Raw genomic sequence first — 16,563 nt, forward strand, 5'->3', positions numbered from 1 at the left:
GAAACAACGCTGTCATTTGAATGGCGGTCAATACAAATTCTGAAGTTTTTGCCAATCCGATCAGAAATTATTGAAAACCGTGGGTTTTTGGATCTTAAAAGAGCCTGATTACGATGGCCAGTCAGGCAAACAATTACATTAAAAGGCCCATGTCATGCTTTTCTTGTTATTACCTGTCCCCTTGTGTGTTATGTAGCTTTTTCTGCATGTGAACGGTCTGCAGAGTCACAAACCCTCAAAGTACACCCTGTAGCGAGTAAAACTCTAACGGAGCGTCCACATTACAGCTTCAAAAAAAGCTTGGAGCTGGGCGTGTCTGGAGCTTGGGGATGTTATTCAAGCAACACGACCAACAACCAATCACATGAATCTCCCGCCCCCGACATACAAAGCAAAAACCCCCGGGGATTTAATGCGAGCAATATATATATATATAAACTCCCCAAACAGGCGAAAACCTACAAGTTTCACCCCCTGTCTCTGCCACCTCCCTCCATGCCTGGTTCCTCCGGTTTGTATCCCGGTAGGTGAAGAGGGTCTGGTCATACAAAACCGGGTGATTGCTACGGCGATAGTTAGTTTCTCCTCCAACTTTTTTAGAAATATAAAAATGAACGGCGGGATATCTCTCCCAGCTTAGACGCGGTTTGATTGGCTACGGCTTCAGCTGTCAGATTTTCAGAAACGGGATTTGATTGGCTGGCGCTGGCTACTCCGGCGGAGACGGACCGCTCTGCTACCCACAATTCAGTTCGGCGAAAAAGCGAGGCTACGTGACGTCACCCCATTGAAAGTGAATGGGCAGATTGGAGTTTTCGACGCTGTAGTGTGGACGGGCCGTAACACAGAAAAGACCTGTCTACAGTATGCTGCCCCAGAACGCCTCGTTGGAGATTTCTCTTTTTCCATTGTTTACTACTTGGGTATAGTGACATATCGTCCGCGGAGCCGTTACGTTTGGACCAATCCGTGGACTTCCTCACACACACACACTCGGCAGGACGTTGCGAGGCTCGCTGCTGCGAGGAGTGGGACACTGAGCTGGCTCACTGGTGTGGGGTCGGCGAGACACCACGGAACTCAGCCTGGGCACACACTAACTCCCAGCCAGGGTGTGTGTGTGTGTGTGTGTTTCGCGCTGGATTTCGCTGTGTCTCGCAGACGGCCACTGGGCTCACAGGGGGGGGGGGGGCAGGAGCTTAGGACAGAGATGCTGTTTGAGAAACCAATCTGAGTTTGGAAAATTGCACAATATAAATGTATTTTAGTAGACCTCAACAATGGAATTATGATCAGTAGAAATGGCTCAAACATTAAAACAAATCCAGAGTTCAGTGTTTCTGTACTTCCTCTAAGAAAAAAGGACAGTAAAAGAAGAGCTCTGTGGCTTCAGGCTCGACCGCCGTTCAAATGACAGCGTTGGTTTCCCCCAAAAGTGGGCGGGGTCGTAAAGTGACGTAGACTCATCTATGGACATCGATCGCCTACTGCTATATTTAACCATATATCCAGCCCGATCGTCGATTTCCAAAGATGTAATGTAATTGTTTGCTTGTCTGGCCATCGTAATCGGGCTCTTTGAAGATCCAAAAATCCACGGTTTTATTACATTTCTGATCAGATTGGCAAAAACTTCAGAATTAGTATTGACCGCCGTTCAAATGACCGCTTTGTTTTCCCCCAAAAGTGGGCGGAGCCAAACGTTTGCCCGGAAGTGACATGCGCGATATATTTTTTTTTAGGACGTGCGATATTAAGTAGGTAAATGAACTCAAACACGTCATGTTATAATTATTTTGCTGCTTGCTACAAAAGGAAAACTCGCGCGGCTCTCATGTCTGGGGTTCTTGAGTGAGTGACATGCCGGCTCTGCATGCACAGCAAACCACCAATCACAATCGTTCTTGATCAGATCACAGCAGGATAACCGAGCTAGCTCAGCTTGTTGCTCTGATAACTTAAGATCCAGAAGTCTGTGACTAAAATCCTTCATCCGGTTAAATATCGTTAAAAAAATACCAATTGTATAGCATTAAAGTTCAAGAAAGGATGGTTTGCGGACAAAAATAACTGCCTTTTCTTCAATTCCTGTATTTTTTCATGTCGCAGGGGAAAGAATAGCGCAATGTCAGTTTTTTCCAATATCGTGCAGCCTTAGTCTGATGGACCTTTTTTAAGAATACAATGTCACTGGGTGTTTCTCAATCGCGAGGATGCTGGCTTGGTAGTCGCGTACTTCCAAGTCACTTCCTTCAGAAACTAAGCAAGTATGCTTCCAAGCCACGGCTTCAGAAAACGAAGAAGAATGGAACAGGCTAACAAGTGTGCCACTCTCTCTAACGGTTTCAATATAAACTGTACCGAAAGTAAATACCTCACGATGTCTATCTAATTATGAACTTGCTTTACTTTCACGGAACACATTTTTGGTGATAACAAATGTAACATATTTACCAACACATGTTCTACGCCACTACATACTTACATTTAAATGTGTGCTGCGTCGGTTCAGCCCCTCCGCAAGGGTTTTTTAAATTGGTCCGTGCGCAAAGCATTGTGGGGATTTTAAGGACGCGAAGTCTACCCATCGTGCAGCCTCGAAACCAAGGATGCGGCCTCGGTGGAATTCCAAGTATGCTGGAGATTGGAACAGTCCTTCGGCGGCACTCGATGACGTAGCATGCTTGAAATATTGGCTTGGAAGCCAGTATCCTCGAGATTGAGAAACGGCCCCAGACTCAAATCCAAGATGAATTCAGCTCTTTTTCCACAAAGAAGCAAACTAGAAAGTTGTTGAATGTTTTATACTTTAAGATGCAGTCTTTAATCCAGACCATATTCTAAATGTCCACAGAGGTGACGAAGGTGAGACGAAATCTGTTCAACCAGGAGATCGTTTCCCCTTCAAAGAAAGCCAAGATGCCGAGGAGCCAGTCTGTGTCCGCTGTGGAAGGTTTGAAACGCAAGAGTACTGCTGAATCAGAAGGTAAACCAAATTAAATAAAAGAAAATATATTGTAATTGAGGCAATGAAAGCTGACTTTTCATCAGAAGTATTTATGTTCAGATATACACTGCTACATTGAGAGTTTGAAAGCGTTAGATTTGTTTTTTTTTGCCGTAACTCAAAGGAATATCTCCCTTTTCAGAGCGACACAAACTTATGACAAAGAAAGTGTGTGAAACCCCGCACCACAAGCAAGGGTCAAATCGCCTGCTATACCGGCAGAAAATGGGAAGGTATGTATCTATCGACAGTCTGCCTTAAAGAGATTTATTGAGGGTTTTTTCTATCGTATAACTAAAAATAATTACTAATAAAAACCTGCCATGTTTTCATTTTTAGGAGATCTGTCCCAACTGAGGAGTGCATTGTGGAAGAGTCACCAGTAAAACCTGCAGACGGTATCTTATCAAATCGTTTTATTTTCCACGCAATGTATATTTACGTGGAGTTCGAAGTATATCCTGTATTTGTCTTTTTGTTTAACCCTCCGCTATCATTCCATTGGACTACGCAAATTAGTCATTCGGGACAAAAATGTCCACTGCCAAAAACTTTGATAAAAACATTATATCAAAAGGTTTTTTTCTCAACTTTTTTGGGTTCAATCTTTAAAGCAACTTCCGCCCTAATCAAAAATACCAAATATTTTTAGCATTTTCAGGATTTTAACCCTTTAAATGCCATTTTGAAGACATGAAATCGCTGTTGTTTTTCATGATAGAAACAGAGAAAATGATATATTTTCCATACAATAAATATCTGGAGAATGGCTTCTTTTTTTTATCACAGTCTTGGATATGTCAAAGATTAGCAACAACATTTATTTTTTTGCATTATTAGTTTTTGTACAAAATCAGATTAAACAAAAAACTCACATTAGTCATTCGGGACAAAAATGTCCACTTCCAAAAACTGCTATAAAATGATAACAGATTATTATTATTTTTACATTTTTTGGGGTTAAATCTTTCCATCAACTTCAGTCCTGATCAAAAATACCAAATATTAAATCATTTTCAGGATGTTAACCCTTTAACTGCCAGTTTGAGAACATGAATTTGCGTTTTCTATGAAAAACATGCACAAAAAGGCAGTCATGTTTTTTATCAAAGTCTTTTGCAGTGGATATTTTTGTCTCGAATGGTCAATAAGCGTAGTCGATTTGTTACACAGTGAATTAAAGACCGATTTGAAAAATGTAAATTGGAATTCCAAAATAGATCGAGAAAATAGCCTTGTTACAAAGAAATCAGGCCATTTGCACCAACACAACCAAAGTTATTGCAAAATGAAATGTGAAAAATTACCCATATGGATAAAAACGTCCACAGTGATACCGGAAGGTTAAGAACAAAAGAAAGTCTCCGTTGTTTCTTGAAATTAAGAAATAATCAGAGATATAAACCGAGCTAGAGTCTTGGGGTTTTTCGTCTTTTTTTAATTTAAGCATTTCAATGAACATAACCAATTTACTGGTACATTTAATTACTTACATTAGCTATTAACTCATTCTTGTGTGTAGCAATTCAAGATTAAAACAAACTGGATACTCTCAATTCTCTTCACATTTGATCAATTATTGTCTTTCCCTTAACTTACTCTTGTTGTGCTTTTTGGTTTTGTTCCAGACCTAAGAAGGAGCCCAAGAATAAAGAAGTTTGCTCGAAGACACTCGAACGTCTTCTACTCCAGTTCTCAACCTCGCTCGAGCAACCTGGAGAGAGCTCTCTCTGCCTCGCAGCTCTCTCTCAGCGATGGAAAGATCAGTGGAATAAACGTAAAAATGGTCCGATCTCCCATGAGACTTCTCTTCGGGGCGGCTGAGTCCCCGAGTCGTCTTTCTGACCCGCCGACTGCGACCAGAGCCACCAGGTCCCGCCTGCACACTGACTCCAGTGTGTTTGAGGTGAGTTCTCTCTTTTAGAAGTGCGCTTCATCAAAACACATCATGTAGTGCAGGGGTGTCCGAAATGCGGCCCGTGGACCATTTTGAATCGGCCCTCAGCAAGTTCTGAAAGTATAATGGAATACGGCCCACAAATGATACTTGTGCTGGTCTTATATTCAGGGTTCTTACGGTCATTAAAAACCTGGAAAAGTCATGGAAATTCAAAATGCAAATTCCAGGCCCTGGAAAAGTTTTGGAAAACAATATTTTTTATTGAAATCTAACTAAAGTTCCATCCATCCATCCATCTTCTCCCGCTTATCCGTGGTCGGGTCGCGGGGGTAGCAGTTCCAGCAGAGAGCCCCAAACTTCCTTTTCCCTGGCGACATCAACCAGCTCTGACTGGGGGGTCCCAAGGCGCTCCCAGGCCAGCGAAGAGATATAATCCCTCCACCTGGTCCTAGGTCTACCCCTTGGTCTCTTCCCAGCTGGACGTGCCTGGAACACCTCCCGAGGGAGGCGCCCAGGTAGCATCCTAACTACTAGAGCGGCTCAACTCCGAGTCCCTCCCTGATGACCGAACTTCTCTCCTTATCCCTAAGGGAGACACCAGCCACCCGGCGGAGGAAACCCATCTCGGCCGCTTGTATCCGCGATCTCGTTCTTTCGGTCATGACCCATCCTTCATGACCATAGGTGAGGGTAGGAACGAAAATGGCCCGGTAGACAGAGAGCTTTGCCTTCTGGCTCAGCTCCCTTTTCGTCACAACGGTGCGGTAAAGCGACTGCAGTACCGCTCCCGCTGCTCCGACTCTCCGGCCCTTCGCCCATTGTTCTCTCACTCGAGAACAAGACCCCGAGATACTTGAACTCCTTCACTTGGGGTAAGGACTCATTCCCTACTTGGAGTGGACAGTCCATCGGTTTCCTGCTGAGAACCATGGCCTCAGATTTGGAGGTGCTGATCCTCATCCCAGCCGCTAAAGTTGCATCAAATATAATTTATAGTTTATCTAATCGCTGAAATAGTAATACTATAATGATAATAAATACTGTATCGTATAGTAATGAAACTTAAAATGGTATTTAACTAACGAGGTATTTTGCTGGTGAGAGATTTGAGTTGCTTTAGCGCGTAGAAGCTAGTAAGCCTTTGATTTGTTTTAGATAGGCACGACATGTTTCATATGCAGACCTTATTTTCCAGCTTACCATGTTAAAATAAACCGTTTTCAGTGGTACCGCTGGGAGTACATTTTTTGGTCATGGAAAATTAGGTGAAGGTCATTGAAAATCATTGGTGAAAAAGTGTATGAACCCTGTATATTGTACTTCTTAAATGTATGTGTAAACATATATTACAAATTAGTATTCGTGTGTTAATAAGCCCACTTTTTGAATATATTCACTCAATTATATTTGAAAACATTTCCTAAATAATCTAACTTGATAAGAAAAAGCCCAATAACTTATTTGTATAACAAGCGTGAAATATACCCTTCATATTTCCCCAAATAATAAGCAATCTGAGGCTCCTGTTTTAAGGAATGAGCTGCCAACATAATAAATGAAACCCTCTGGAGAGCTGTGATGTATGCTGTTTTGTTTCTTTAAAGCATTTTCAAGTATCAAGCATCATTTACCTACATTTGATTGAGTTTGCTGTCTTAAAACGTAACTTATGAGGAAATATACCTCTAGTGCAGGGGAGTCAAACTCAAATACACAGTGGGCCAAAATAAAAAAAATGGGTACTAGTCGAGGGCCGGACTGGTTCAATGTTTATTGCAAAACTTATTGAAATGAACTTATTGCACATATTAAACCTGGAACTAACAAAGCTTAAATGATTGCCTATAAAAACAACATTAAATAATCAGTTGCATACATTTCTCATGGCTCTATCTGCAGCTTCTCCAGAGTCATTTCTTATGATCACATTTCTCCACAGGCCAACAACAGCTTCAAAAAAACGATTCCCCTCAAAGAACAAACCAAACATGCCCTGTTGTCGTGAGAGAGAAAGTGCAGAAGGAAACATCCATGTAAACTCAGGTTGCTGCTCTGTGATGCTAGTTCAAGCAGATACTTGGCATCTCATCTTGGGTGCAAGGTCATCAATGTTTGGGGTCAGGCTCTGAGCGGAGGAGACCCTCAGGATGGAGTGAAGGTGTGCGTGCAATATACCGACGGGCCAGATCTAATAGTAATTAAAAATTAACCTGCGAGCCGAAATTAAATCCACCAAGGGCCTGATTTGACACACGTGCTTTAGTGAGTGGCCCAGCCCTTCGTATATTTTTCTGTATGTGGCCCTTGTGACAAAGGTTTGGACACCCCTGTAGTAGTGGATGTAGTTCTACAGTCTGAATGTCTTTTTAAGTATGTGCTACCAAAGGGAAACGGATTCAAAACAATTACTGGACACAATGAACTAAAGAGCAGTGATTTCCTTCCTGAAACTGGCAAATTACTAAAGCATCTTTTCATTTTAACGTCTTTGTTTACCTGCATGTCTTAAAAATAGATATTCATGAATGTTCGTGTGGCTATTCTTGTAAAATTAGTATGTGGAGATCCATTATATTACAGTATTTGTATTCTTTCAGCCATCTTCACATACTTTTAAGATGGTGATCCATTCCTTTAATGTATTTAGCTGGATTTTTCAGGAGAAGTAGTAGGTCCATAAATAAAATCTTGATCAAGTGACATTTGACCTACTCTACAACCAATAGGAAAATATGTGCACGCTTTCTGGAGATAAACAAATGACCGAGGAGAATTTTGTCCGATGAGGATATTGAGTTTGTACGGAGCCCTGGAGGGTTCATAGAGAGAAAAATAAATAAAACGTGGCCACGCTTTAGTAACTCGTGCGCACGAGTTACTAAAGCGTGTGCACGAGTTACTAAAGCGTGCGCACGAGTTACTAAAGCGTGGCCTCGTTTTGTGTGTGTGTGTGGGCATTTGTTTGATAGTATCGTTCGTTCCGGTGCACTCCGGCAGGACTATAGCACATCGAGATTAAGATTAAACAAATTTCTTTCACTTGGGAATACACATATAACTATGGAGAACCAGATTTGTGTAAATTACTGTTCGTGGTAATTTGAAAACAAATGCCGGGGGTGTCGGACACACACAAACACACCGCACACACAGAGCGGAGCTGAGCACACACACACACAAACACACACACACATCATGCGCCCCGGTGATGGGACATATCCTTCATAAAACGAGGGGGAATACTCTGGTAGTTCGGTGTGTGTGGTTAAACGTAGCAGCCTCGATCTCTATCCAGCGGTTCTAATGAAGGGAAACGCAGTGAAGTAAACAGTAAAAGGCACCGCTCTTTGCAGCTGGTGCTGCTCTTCTCAGATTCTGCTGAATTACACGTTACTGCCTCCAGTGCCCTGTACGACGAAGCCAGTTCAACAGACCCTGGATATGTTTGATTTACCCGGCTTAACTAACCCTAACAAACGCGATGTCGCTAAGCGGTCCTACGAAGCTGGTTAACTCAGCAAATCAACCAGGGTTTCTCTGTCCGGCTGAGAGTGCGTTCACGTGAAAGGGACGGGGTTACCAACATTTGACCAATCACAAACATGGAGACGCGTGCTGACAGCGCAGCGTCATACTTCATGAATGAATAGTGTAAATAGCAAATCCTGCTTCGTAGTACAGGCCACTGGTGCCACAGAGATTTCATAAAGTGAAGGATGTTTTCCTTCTGTAAAACAGCTGTGGGCAGCAGATTCTGTGAGTCACGGACAGGAATACCTCAATTTAAATAAAACGAGGCCATGCTTTATTAACTCGTGCCCACGCTTTATTAACTCGTGCCCACGCTTTATTAACTCGTGCGAACGAGAAAGTAAAACGTGGCTACGTTTTATTTATTTTTCTCTCAATGAACCCTCCAGGGCTCCGTAAGTTTGCCATAATAACTAAAAAGGGGACTATATGTCAGTTATATTTACAGTTAGTTACCGCTGCCTTAAAGTTAATAATACATTTAATTTTATATAGCGCTTTCCTAAGAGCCGCTTTCACACCAAGTACTTTGCCGTACTTCGTTCCCAGCACTTAGTACCCCCATGGAACTAAGAGCCGATCGCATTCACACCGGAATAAGTTCCCTGAGGGCAGATTACGCAAATGAAGCTGCTGACGTCACTTCTTCTTCTTCTTCTTCTTTTGCTTTGGGTTTACTGGCAGGACGCAAACAACTTCACGGCCTATACTGCCACCCGAAGTCCCCGGAGTTGCCATAAGTTAGTCTCTCTCCGTTGGTGCGCGGGGTTAATGCTAATGCTAATAATGCTAATGCCAGCAAATACAATGGCGGCTTCAAACACTTTTCCGAGTTTTACGGGGCGTGGTTTGCAATCCGCCCAGCCAATCAGAAATTTGAACTTTGTTCTCCCCAGGAAAGTACCACCTCTCTAGCAGGCACTAAAAAGGGGGGGAAAGTTCTCATTAACTAAGTTCTCTTCTTGGTGTGAACGCAAAATCCCAGGTACTATCAGAACTAAACGGGAAAAGTACTCCGGTGTGAAAGCGCCTAAGTACTCAGTCGCTTTACAAGAATACAATTCACACAACAAACAAAGATGTCAAGTCAATTAGAAACATTACAAAGAAAAAATACAGAACGGAAAGCATCATGAAATGTCCGAGTAATGAAGTTGAAAAAAATGTTGGTTATTGCAGGTTTAATGACTTTTTTGTTTCTGTGTTTGTTTTAGAGCCCAAATAAAACGCCAACTAAGTCACCTGGTAAACATGGGAGGGCCACACATGGGACCAGAACTCCAAGGACCCCTCGTACCCCAGGATCCCCCAAAACCCCGCCTCGGTTCAGGATGCGTGTTTCCCCCGCTGCTCAGAGCCCAGTAGCAGGAAGCTCTCGTGAAGTAGGTATGGCTCTGAGAGGAAGTCCATTCAGATCTCCAGCCAAACGCGCTCTAGTGGTCGAGACACCGACTAAAGAGAGCCCTCTGAGGAGCCCGCTGAAGGGGATTCTCAGGACTCCGATCAAGGTCTTGGTTGAATCCTCTTCCGGGTTACATATTCTCAATAGCCCAATTACCCAGACTCCCAAGAAGAGCGTCACATGGTCTCCATCTCCTCGAAAATGTAGAGTGGCAGAGAGCAGCTCTACTTTCAAGGTGCCAGAGTCGCCGAGCGTTGCATCTCGCTCTTCTCCTACACTGAGAAACAAACTGTTCTGCAGTCCTGTCAAAAGCACAAACACTAAAAGGGACATTTTCAAGACTCCAGAAAAGACGTGTCAAGTGAGACTGGTGAGGATTTCTGAAACTCCGGATAAAGTTCTTCTGACACAGAATACAAATCCAAAGTCCTCTGAAAAACTTGACAGGATGAAAACACCTGAGAAAGTCAGTCTACTGGAAATGTCCAACCCTAACCCTCCACAATCCACACCACCACAAAACCACAACCTGTCACCTAAACCCAACACTAGAACTCCTTCGAAGACTCTTAGTCCTGATCGCATGGTGACTCGTTCTGGACGAACTCCAGCCAAACATGTAAACATTTCATCTCCATGTAAGCCAGTGTTTGCTCCAGCAGAAGGTTCTACCATTTCAGAAGGACCAGATAAATCAAGAAAGACTCCAGTAAAGTCCTTAAGAAGAACAAGGTCTGGTCAAGGTGCTGAAACCCCCAGACGCAACTTAAGATCCCAGTCTAGTGAGAATCTTCCCTCGAAACTAAACACAGAACCTGCTGAGCACTGGGAGCTTGTGGTGAAGGACATTCAGTCCGATACAAAAGACGAGGTACAAGCAGAACCTTCACAAACCTCTGAAACGGACTCTAGTCCCCACAGAGATTCCCACCACGTTGACTCTTCACGTTTTAACTCCATATACGATGAAAGTATGGATATTGTCGATGCTGCGGTTGTCAAGACTCAGTTCAGTGGAGGTATCAAGATGAACATCAGCTTTTCACGAAAGACCTCAACGTCCGGGGAAGACTTTTTGTTGAACATGTCGTCTCCTAAATCACGTCCGGCACTCCCGGGAACACCTAGCCGGAGCTACGGTTTCCGACAGACCCCCGACCGCCAACAGAGGGAAGCTGCAGCTCGCCTGGGTTACGGAAATGAATCCCCTCGATTTTCAACCCCAAGAGGTCCAGCTAAACTTAGTCGTCAAAAGAGCGTGGGTACTCCCAACCCTATGACTTACCAGGTAGAAATGGAAATGCAAACATCGGGAGTTCCTAAGCTCAAAATCAAACGCACAGATTCCATGAACGCGGGCGATTCGGCCTCAGGCGGCGGCCCTCGATCGGGAGCTTGGAGCCCCTTAGTTGGTGTGAAACCTTCTCAGCTGGAAAGCCCCTTGGCTCTGTTCTCTAAGCACAGAGATCCGGGATGTGTCTCACCGTCTCTCTGTACTCACGTCACCCCGGCAAAGATTACGCCTGGAAAAGGTGGGAGCGTACAGACGTTCATTTGTCAGTCCTACACCCCGACACACTATCCTGGGGGAACAATGTCTCCCATGATAGCAGACATAATCCCCCTCACTCCTTCACCACAGAGCGGAGGTAAAGCCACTCCAGACAACCTGAACAGCTGGCCCCGCAGGAAGAGAGCTCAGATTGGGCTGGGTGGAGGCAAGGATCGGGGCCTGAAGATGGAGCCTATGCTGGGGGAGTTGTTGGAGCAAGCTGAGCTCGGAGTTAGCAGACTGCAGGACGTCGAGGACACGGAGGAGCCGTCAAACAACAAAGCAGCAGGATCAGCTTTGACCTCTAAACAGTCTCTCCCAGCTGCAGCAGATGCTTCTCCTCTGTCTCCACTGGAGGACTTGTACTGGTTGGAGCAGCTGGGTGGAGCTGATGCTCAGGGAGAAGAAGATGAGGAAGACATCCTCTGGGCCACCGGGACTGGAGACGTCAAGTCAGGTAAAGCTACTGCTCAAACATTACAGCTCAAATGTTTGTTGAGGATAAAATAGGTGCACTGAGTCAACCCATTTTCCATTTGTGCCATTCTTATTCTTTATTAGGATCCGCATTAGCACTAGCATGAGCATTGGCTATTCTTCCTGGGGTCCTTAGACACACTAAACATACATAAAACAGCTCATAATTTCATGCAATTTACAGTGCTATATGAAGTGAAAACAATTTTAGCCATTTAAAATAAAAGAAAACGGTTCAAGTGAGAATGAATAAGAAATACTGTGGTTTTTGGTATTGCTTGCAGCTTTTAGAAAGTTGTTGTTTTATTCTCACTCCAATTCTTTCACTTTGACTCAAAACAGCTTCTATATTCTGCCCACGTATTAAATATGCAATGATACGAGAGGAAAGCAAGAACATTTTCATATATTTAAAGCTGTAACAAGTATATAGGATCAGCTTGATACATGTCTGAAATCAAATATAATGTTATTGTAAATGTGCTTTAATGAACTTGAAGTAAATTAAAGCCAGCCTTAAAAAATGTATATGGTAAAATAATAAAACCGTTATTATACCGATTCTGTTTTCCACACCTTGACAGTAGCGACGCCCCCCGGCTCCGCGGTGAGGAAGCCGGTGACAGCGAGTGGGATTTTGGCGCTCACTCACTCTCCGCTGTTGTTCAAGGGCAACGCCTGCTCTGCTAGTAAGAGAACACCCAACTTTAAAGGTAAGATCTTAGTGCTGTGAGCCACATGGTAACAAACACACTCTCACAGGCAGGTTTGAAACATCCCACATTTGTTCACACAACATTTTTAAATTGGATTTTATTAAGAAAACAAACACATTGTTGTTAATGATTTATGCTTATGCAATAAATCATTAACATATAAGTTATATCCATAAATGTTATTATAATAAACGAGATCTACTTGACTGCATACTAGGGCTGCTCGATTATAGAAAAATCATAATCATGATTATTTTGGTCAATAATTGATATCACGATTATTAAATACGATTATTCATTGACTTTGAAAACATCCATTTATTAAGTTAAAGTTAAAGCCTTTTATTGTCATTATACACAGAGTATAACGAGATTCAGAGTGCAACTCTGTCCCGGTGTGCAAAAAATACAAACAAATACATAACACTAAAAAACACGGCAATAAGACAGACAACATACAATCATACGGGGGAATAAATAGTTCAAAATATTGATATAAAAATAGTATATAAAGTGCATTAAAAGTGTGTGTATGTGTGAGAATGGTTACAGTTATTGCATTATATGTGGTGGTTGAGCAGCCTGACGGCCCAGGGGTAGAAACCGTTTTAGTCTGTTTGTCCGTGACTTGAAGCTCCTGTCTCTCCTCCCAGAAGGCAGCAGAGAGAACAGTCTGTGACCTGGGTGAGAGCTGTCCTTTATTATTTAGTTAGCTCTGCTGAGGCAGCGGGAGGTGGAGATGTGTTCCAGAGAGGGCAGCGGGAGGTGGAGATGTGTTCCAGAGAGGGCAGCGGGAGGTGGAGATGTGTTCCAGAGAGGGCAGCGGGAGGTGGAGATGTGTTCCAGAGAGGGCAGCGGGAGGTGGAGATGTGTTCCAGAGAGGGCAGCGGGAGGTGGAGATGTGTTCCAGAGAGGGCAGCGGGAGGTGGAGATGTGTTCCAGAGAGGGCAGCGGGAGGTGGAGATGTGTTCCAGAGAGGGCAGCGGGAGGTGGAGATGTGTTCCAGAGAGGGCAGCGGGAGGTGGAGATGTGTTCCAGAGAGGGCAGCGGGAGGTGGAGATGTGTTCCAGAGAGGGCAGCGGGAGGTGGAGATGTGTTCCAGAGAGGGCAGCGGGAGGTGGAGATGTGTTCCAGAGAGGGCAGCGGGAGGTGGAGATGTGTTCCAGAGAGGGCAGCGGGAGGTGGAGATGTGTTCCAGAGAGGGCAGCGGGAGGTGGAGATGTGTTCCAAAGAGGGCAGCGGGAGGTGGAGATGTGTTCCAGAGAGGGCAGCGGGAGGTGGAGATGTGTTCCAGAGAGGGCAGCGGGAGGTGGAGATGTGCTCCAGAGAGGGCAGCGGGAGGTGGAGATGTGTTCCAGAGAGGGCAGCGGGAGGTGGAGATGTGTTCCAGAGAGGGCAGCGGGAGGTGGAGATGTGTTCCAGAGAGGGCAGCGGGAGGTGGAGATGTGCTCCAGAGAGGGCAGCGGGAGGTGGAGATGTGTTCCAGAGAGGGCAGCGGGAGGTGGAGATGTGTTCCAGAGAGGGCAGCGGAGATGTGTTCCAGAGAGGGCAGCGGGAGGTGGAGATGTGTTCCAGAGAGGGCAGCGGAGATGTGTTCCAGAGAGGGCAGGGGGAGGTGGAGATGTGTTCCAGAGAGGGCAGCGGGAGGTGGAGATGTGTTCCAGAGAGGGCAGCGGGAGGTGGAGATGTGTTCCAGAGAGGGCAGGGGGCAGCCGATGGTTTGATGAAAACATCCATTTATTGAACTTTAAAACAAATACAAATAATAATTTGAACAGTCTCTTTTTAACTGTTGATTACCCTGAACGTAAAATTCAACTGAAAAACCAATACTAAAATAAATTATACTTTTATATTTACATTTAAATAAATAATATCAAAATAATAAATACCAATAAACAAGATCAACAAATATTTTGGAGCGCACTTCCACAAGCTACTAAATAAATATAAATATGAAAAATAAATGAGATCAAATATGTTGCAGTGCACTGTCACAACCTAGCAAAGCTAAATAATCGTTTTTTTCGATTATGTTTTCGTAATTGTGGCAGGCCAAAATCGTAATTGCGATTAAAATACGACTAATTGCACAGCCCTACTGCATACTACTGTGTTCAATAACAATCAGTTGTGAAACTATTTTAATCCGTCAACATTTTCCCACTCAACAAATGAGAATAAAATTACCTTAAAACATTACTGACATATGATCAGTAAAAGTAATCTTTTATTTTATTATCTTTAATTATTTCTTCTTTTATTCGTTAGGAAGATGCTCAACTATCGCATATAGAGCTGCAGTTCGTATATAAGTTGACAAGCAGAGAATTAATAAACCCTTTCATAATAAAGTCATTGTTTCAGTAGTGTTTTTAAGCAAAGTGCCCCAAGACTTATGGTTGTGGCCTTATTTACACCAAATAATGTTATTTGTAGTTGTCCAGATAAGCGTATAGTTCATTGCGCTATCATTTGAAGGGCCTTTCAGACAAAATGACCAGACAACCGGATAAATCATTTCAGCTTCCTTTACTCAGGGGGTCCGCGGGGTCTTAAAAGGTATTAAAAGTTGATCGATTTAGCGATAAATAAGGCTATTAAAAAGTATTAAACGGCATTTTCCAAGGTATTACATTTTGTATCTTGTTTTCAATAAGTATCTAAATGGTCCAAAGAGGTTGTATTCTACAGTCTGCCTGAATGTAATCATGGCGTAGGTGTGGAGTGTATTGATGGCATCCCGTTGGGTTTGACGTCATCTGAACAGGACATCGTACGCTCACTGCGTGATAGCGCGCGAAGGTCCGTTTACGCCGGTTGTTAAACAACATCGTTATGGGGAAATGCAAGTCTGCGTCCAAATGGTTGGAAGAGAAGGAGGAAGGACAATCGATACTGTATATAGTCAATGTGAGGTGAAGTGTGTCGCCAAGGTAACCGGTTAGAACTCCAAGTGGAGATGAGGACTTAAAATGTATGGAAAGGGCCTTAAAAAAGGTCTTACATTTGACTTCAGGATTCCTGCATATACCCTGTTACACTACATACCTAACACTCATCATGTTTTCCTTATCTCTGTAGATGAAGCAGCGTCAGGGAGGAGGACAGAGGTGGAGGGAGTGGAGGTCTCTCCCTTCAGCCAGTCAATCAGACGGGCTGACACAGGACGGTCCTACAGCAGGAAGAGGCTGCTGCACTGAACAACAAACATTGTCCGTTGTGTTTCACTGTGAGCCTTCCTCTCACACGCTTTGTCTGAGAGAGCTTTTGATGGCAGATCTGAAGGATGTCTTTCAGGCGCCACTTGAAAGGCTGGAGCATGAATGTCCTAACCAGCTGTTTCTGTTTCAATGAGGAGATTTTATTATGTTAGGCACGTTTAGCTGTGAGTTGAAAAGCTAAGCAGTTCTTTCAAGATGTTTAAAATTGTTCCTATTAATGATTTTAGCCACCCAAGTCTCCTGAAGCTCAAATGGTGATATTATGTCATCAGTGTTTTGAAATAAGCAATTTTACAATCAAGTCTAAATGTGTTGCTCTGAATATTCATGTTTATTTATTAGTCTGTTTTTCTGTCATAGTCTTGCTTTTTCTGTGAAAGGGAAGGGCCCAATGATTGATTCATATTGTTAATACCTTATGTTGCAAATACTTTATGTAAATAAAAATCTGTTTTCTTAATTATGGAAGGAATTTTTTGTATTCATACCATCACTGCTAGATGTTTGTACAGAGTTTAGTTTCTTCTTCACAGATCTGGAAGTAGAAAATGTCCCTCGCTCATGCATACAGAACAGCTTGAGCTGTGATGTTGCAAACGCTGCCGTGACTCAACAGCAGCTTCAAAGTCCTGCCACGTACTGTAGGATTATATTAGGGTATGAACTCTTGACTTCTCTACAACATTAACATTGTTGTTTGGTACTTTCAGGACGATCCCCCTTCAATATGAAGCCATGCACATGAGGAAAGTCC

General features: G+C 43.5%; 1 protein-coding gene across 2 annotated transcripts in view; it reads left to right on the plus strand.

Moving 5' to 3' along the window:
* Positions 1-16,223, plus strand: part of ticrr (TopBP1-interacting, checkpoint, and replication regulator) — a 32,458-nt gene extending 16,235 nt beyond the window's left edge. The window contains exons 15-21 of one of the 2 annotated variants that reach the window (XM_034085988.2): positions 2,855-2,986; positions 3,150-3,240; positions 3,347-3,405; positions 4,636-4,913; positions 9,653-11,849; positions 12,454-12,582; positions 15,670-16,223. In XM_034085988.2, the coding sequence (XP_033941879.1) occupies positions 2,855-2,986; positions 3,150-3,240; positions 3,347-3,405; positions 4,636-4,913; positions 9,653-11,849; positions 12,454-12,582; positions 15,670-15,788 (3,005 nt within the window). In that variant the 3' untranslated portion in view covers positions 15,789-16,223. The remainder of the gene's footprint in view (positions 1-2,854; positions 2,987-3,149; positions 3,241-3,346; positions 3,406-4,635; positions 4,914-9,652; positions 11,850-12,453; positions 12,583-15,669) is intronic. The other variant, XM_034085989.2, reaches the window with a different exon arrangement.
* Positions 16,224-16,563: the final 340 nt, after the last annotated feature.

This window comes from Pseudochaenichthys georgianus, chromosome 6, assembly GCF_902827115.2.
Source record: "Pseudochaenichthys georgianus chromosome 6, fPseGeo1.2, whole genome shotgun sequence".
NCBI classification, from domain to species: domain Eukaryota; kingdom Metazoa; phylum Chordata; class Actinopteri; order Perciformes; family Channichthyidae; genus Pseudochaenichthys; species Pseudochaenichthys georgianus.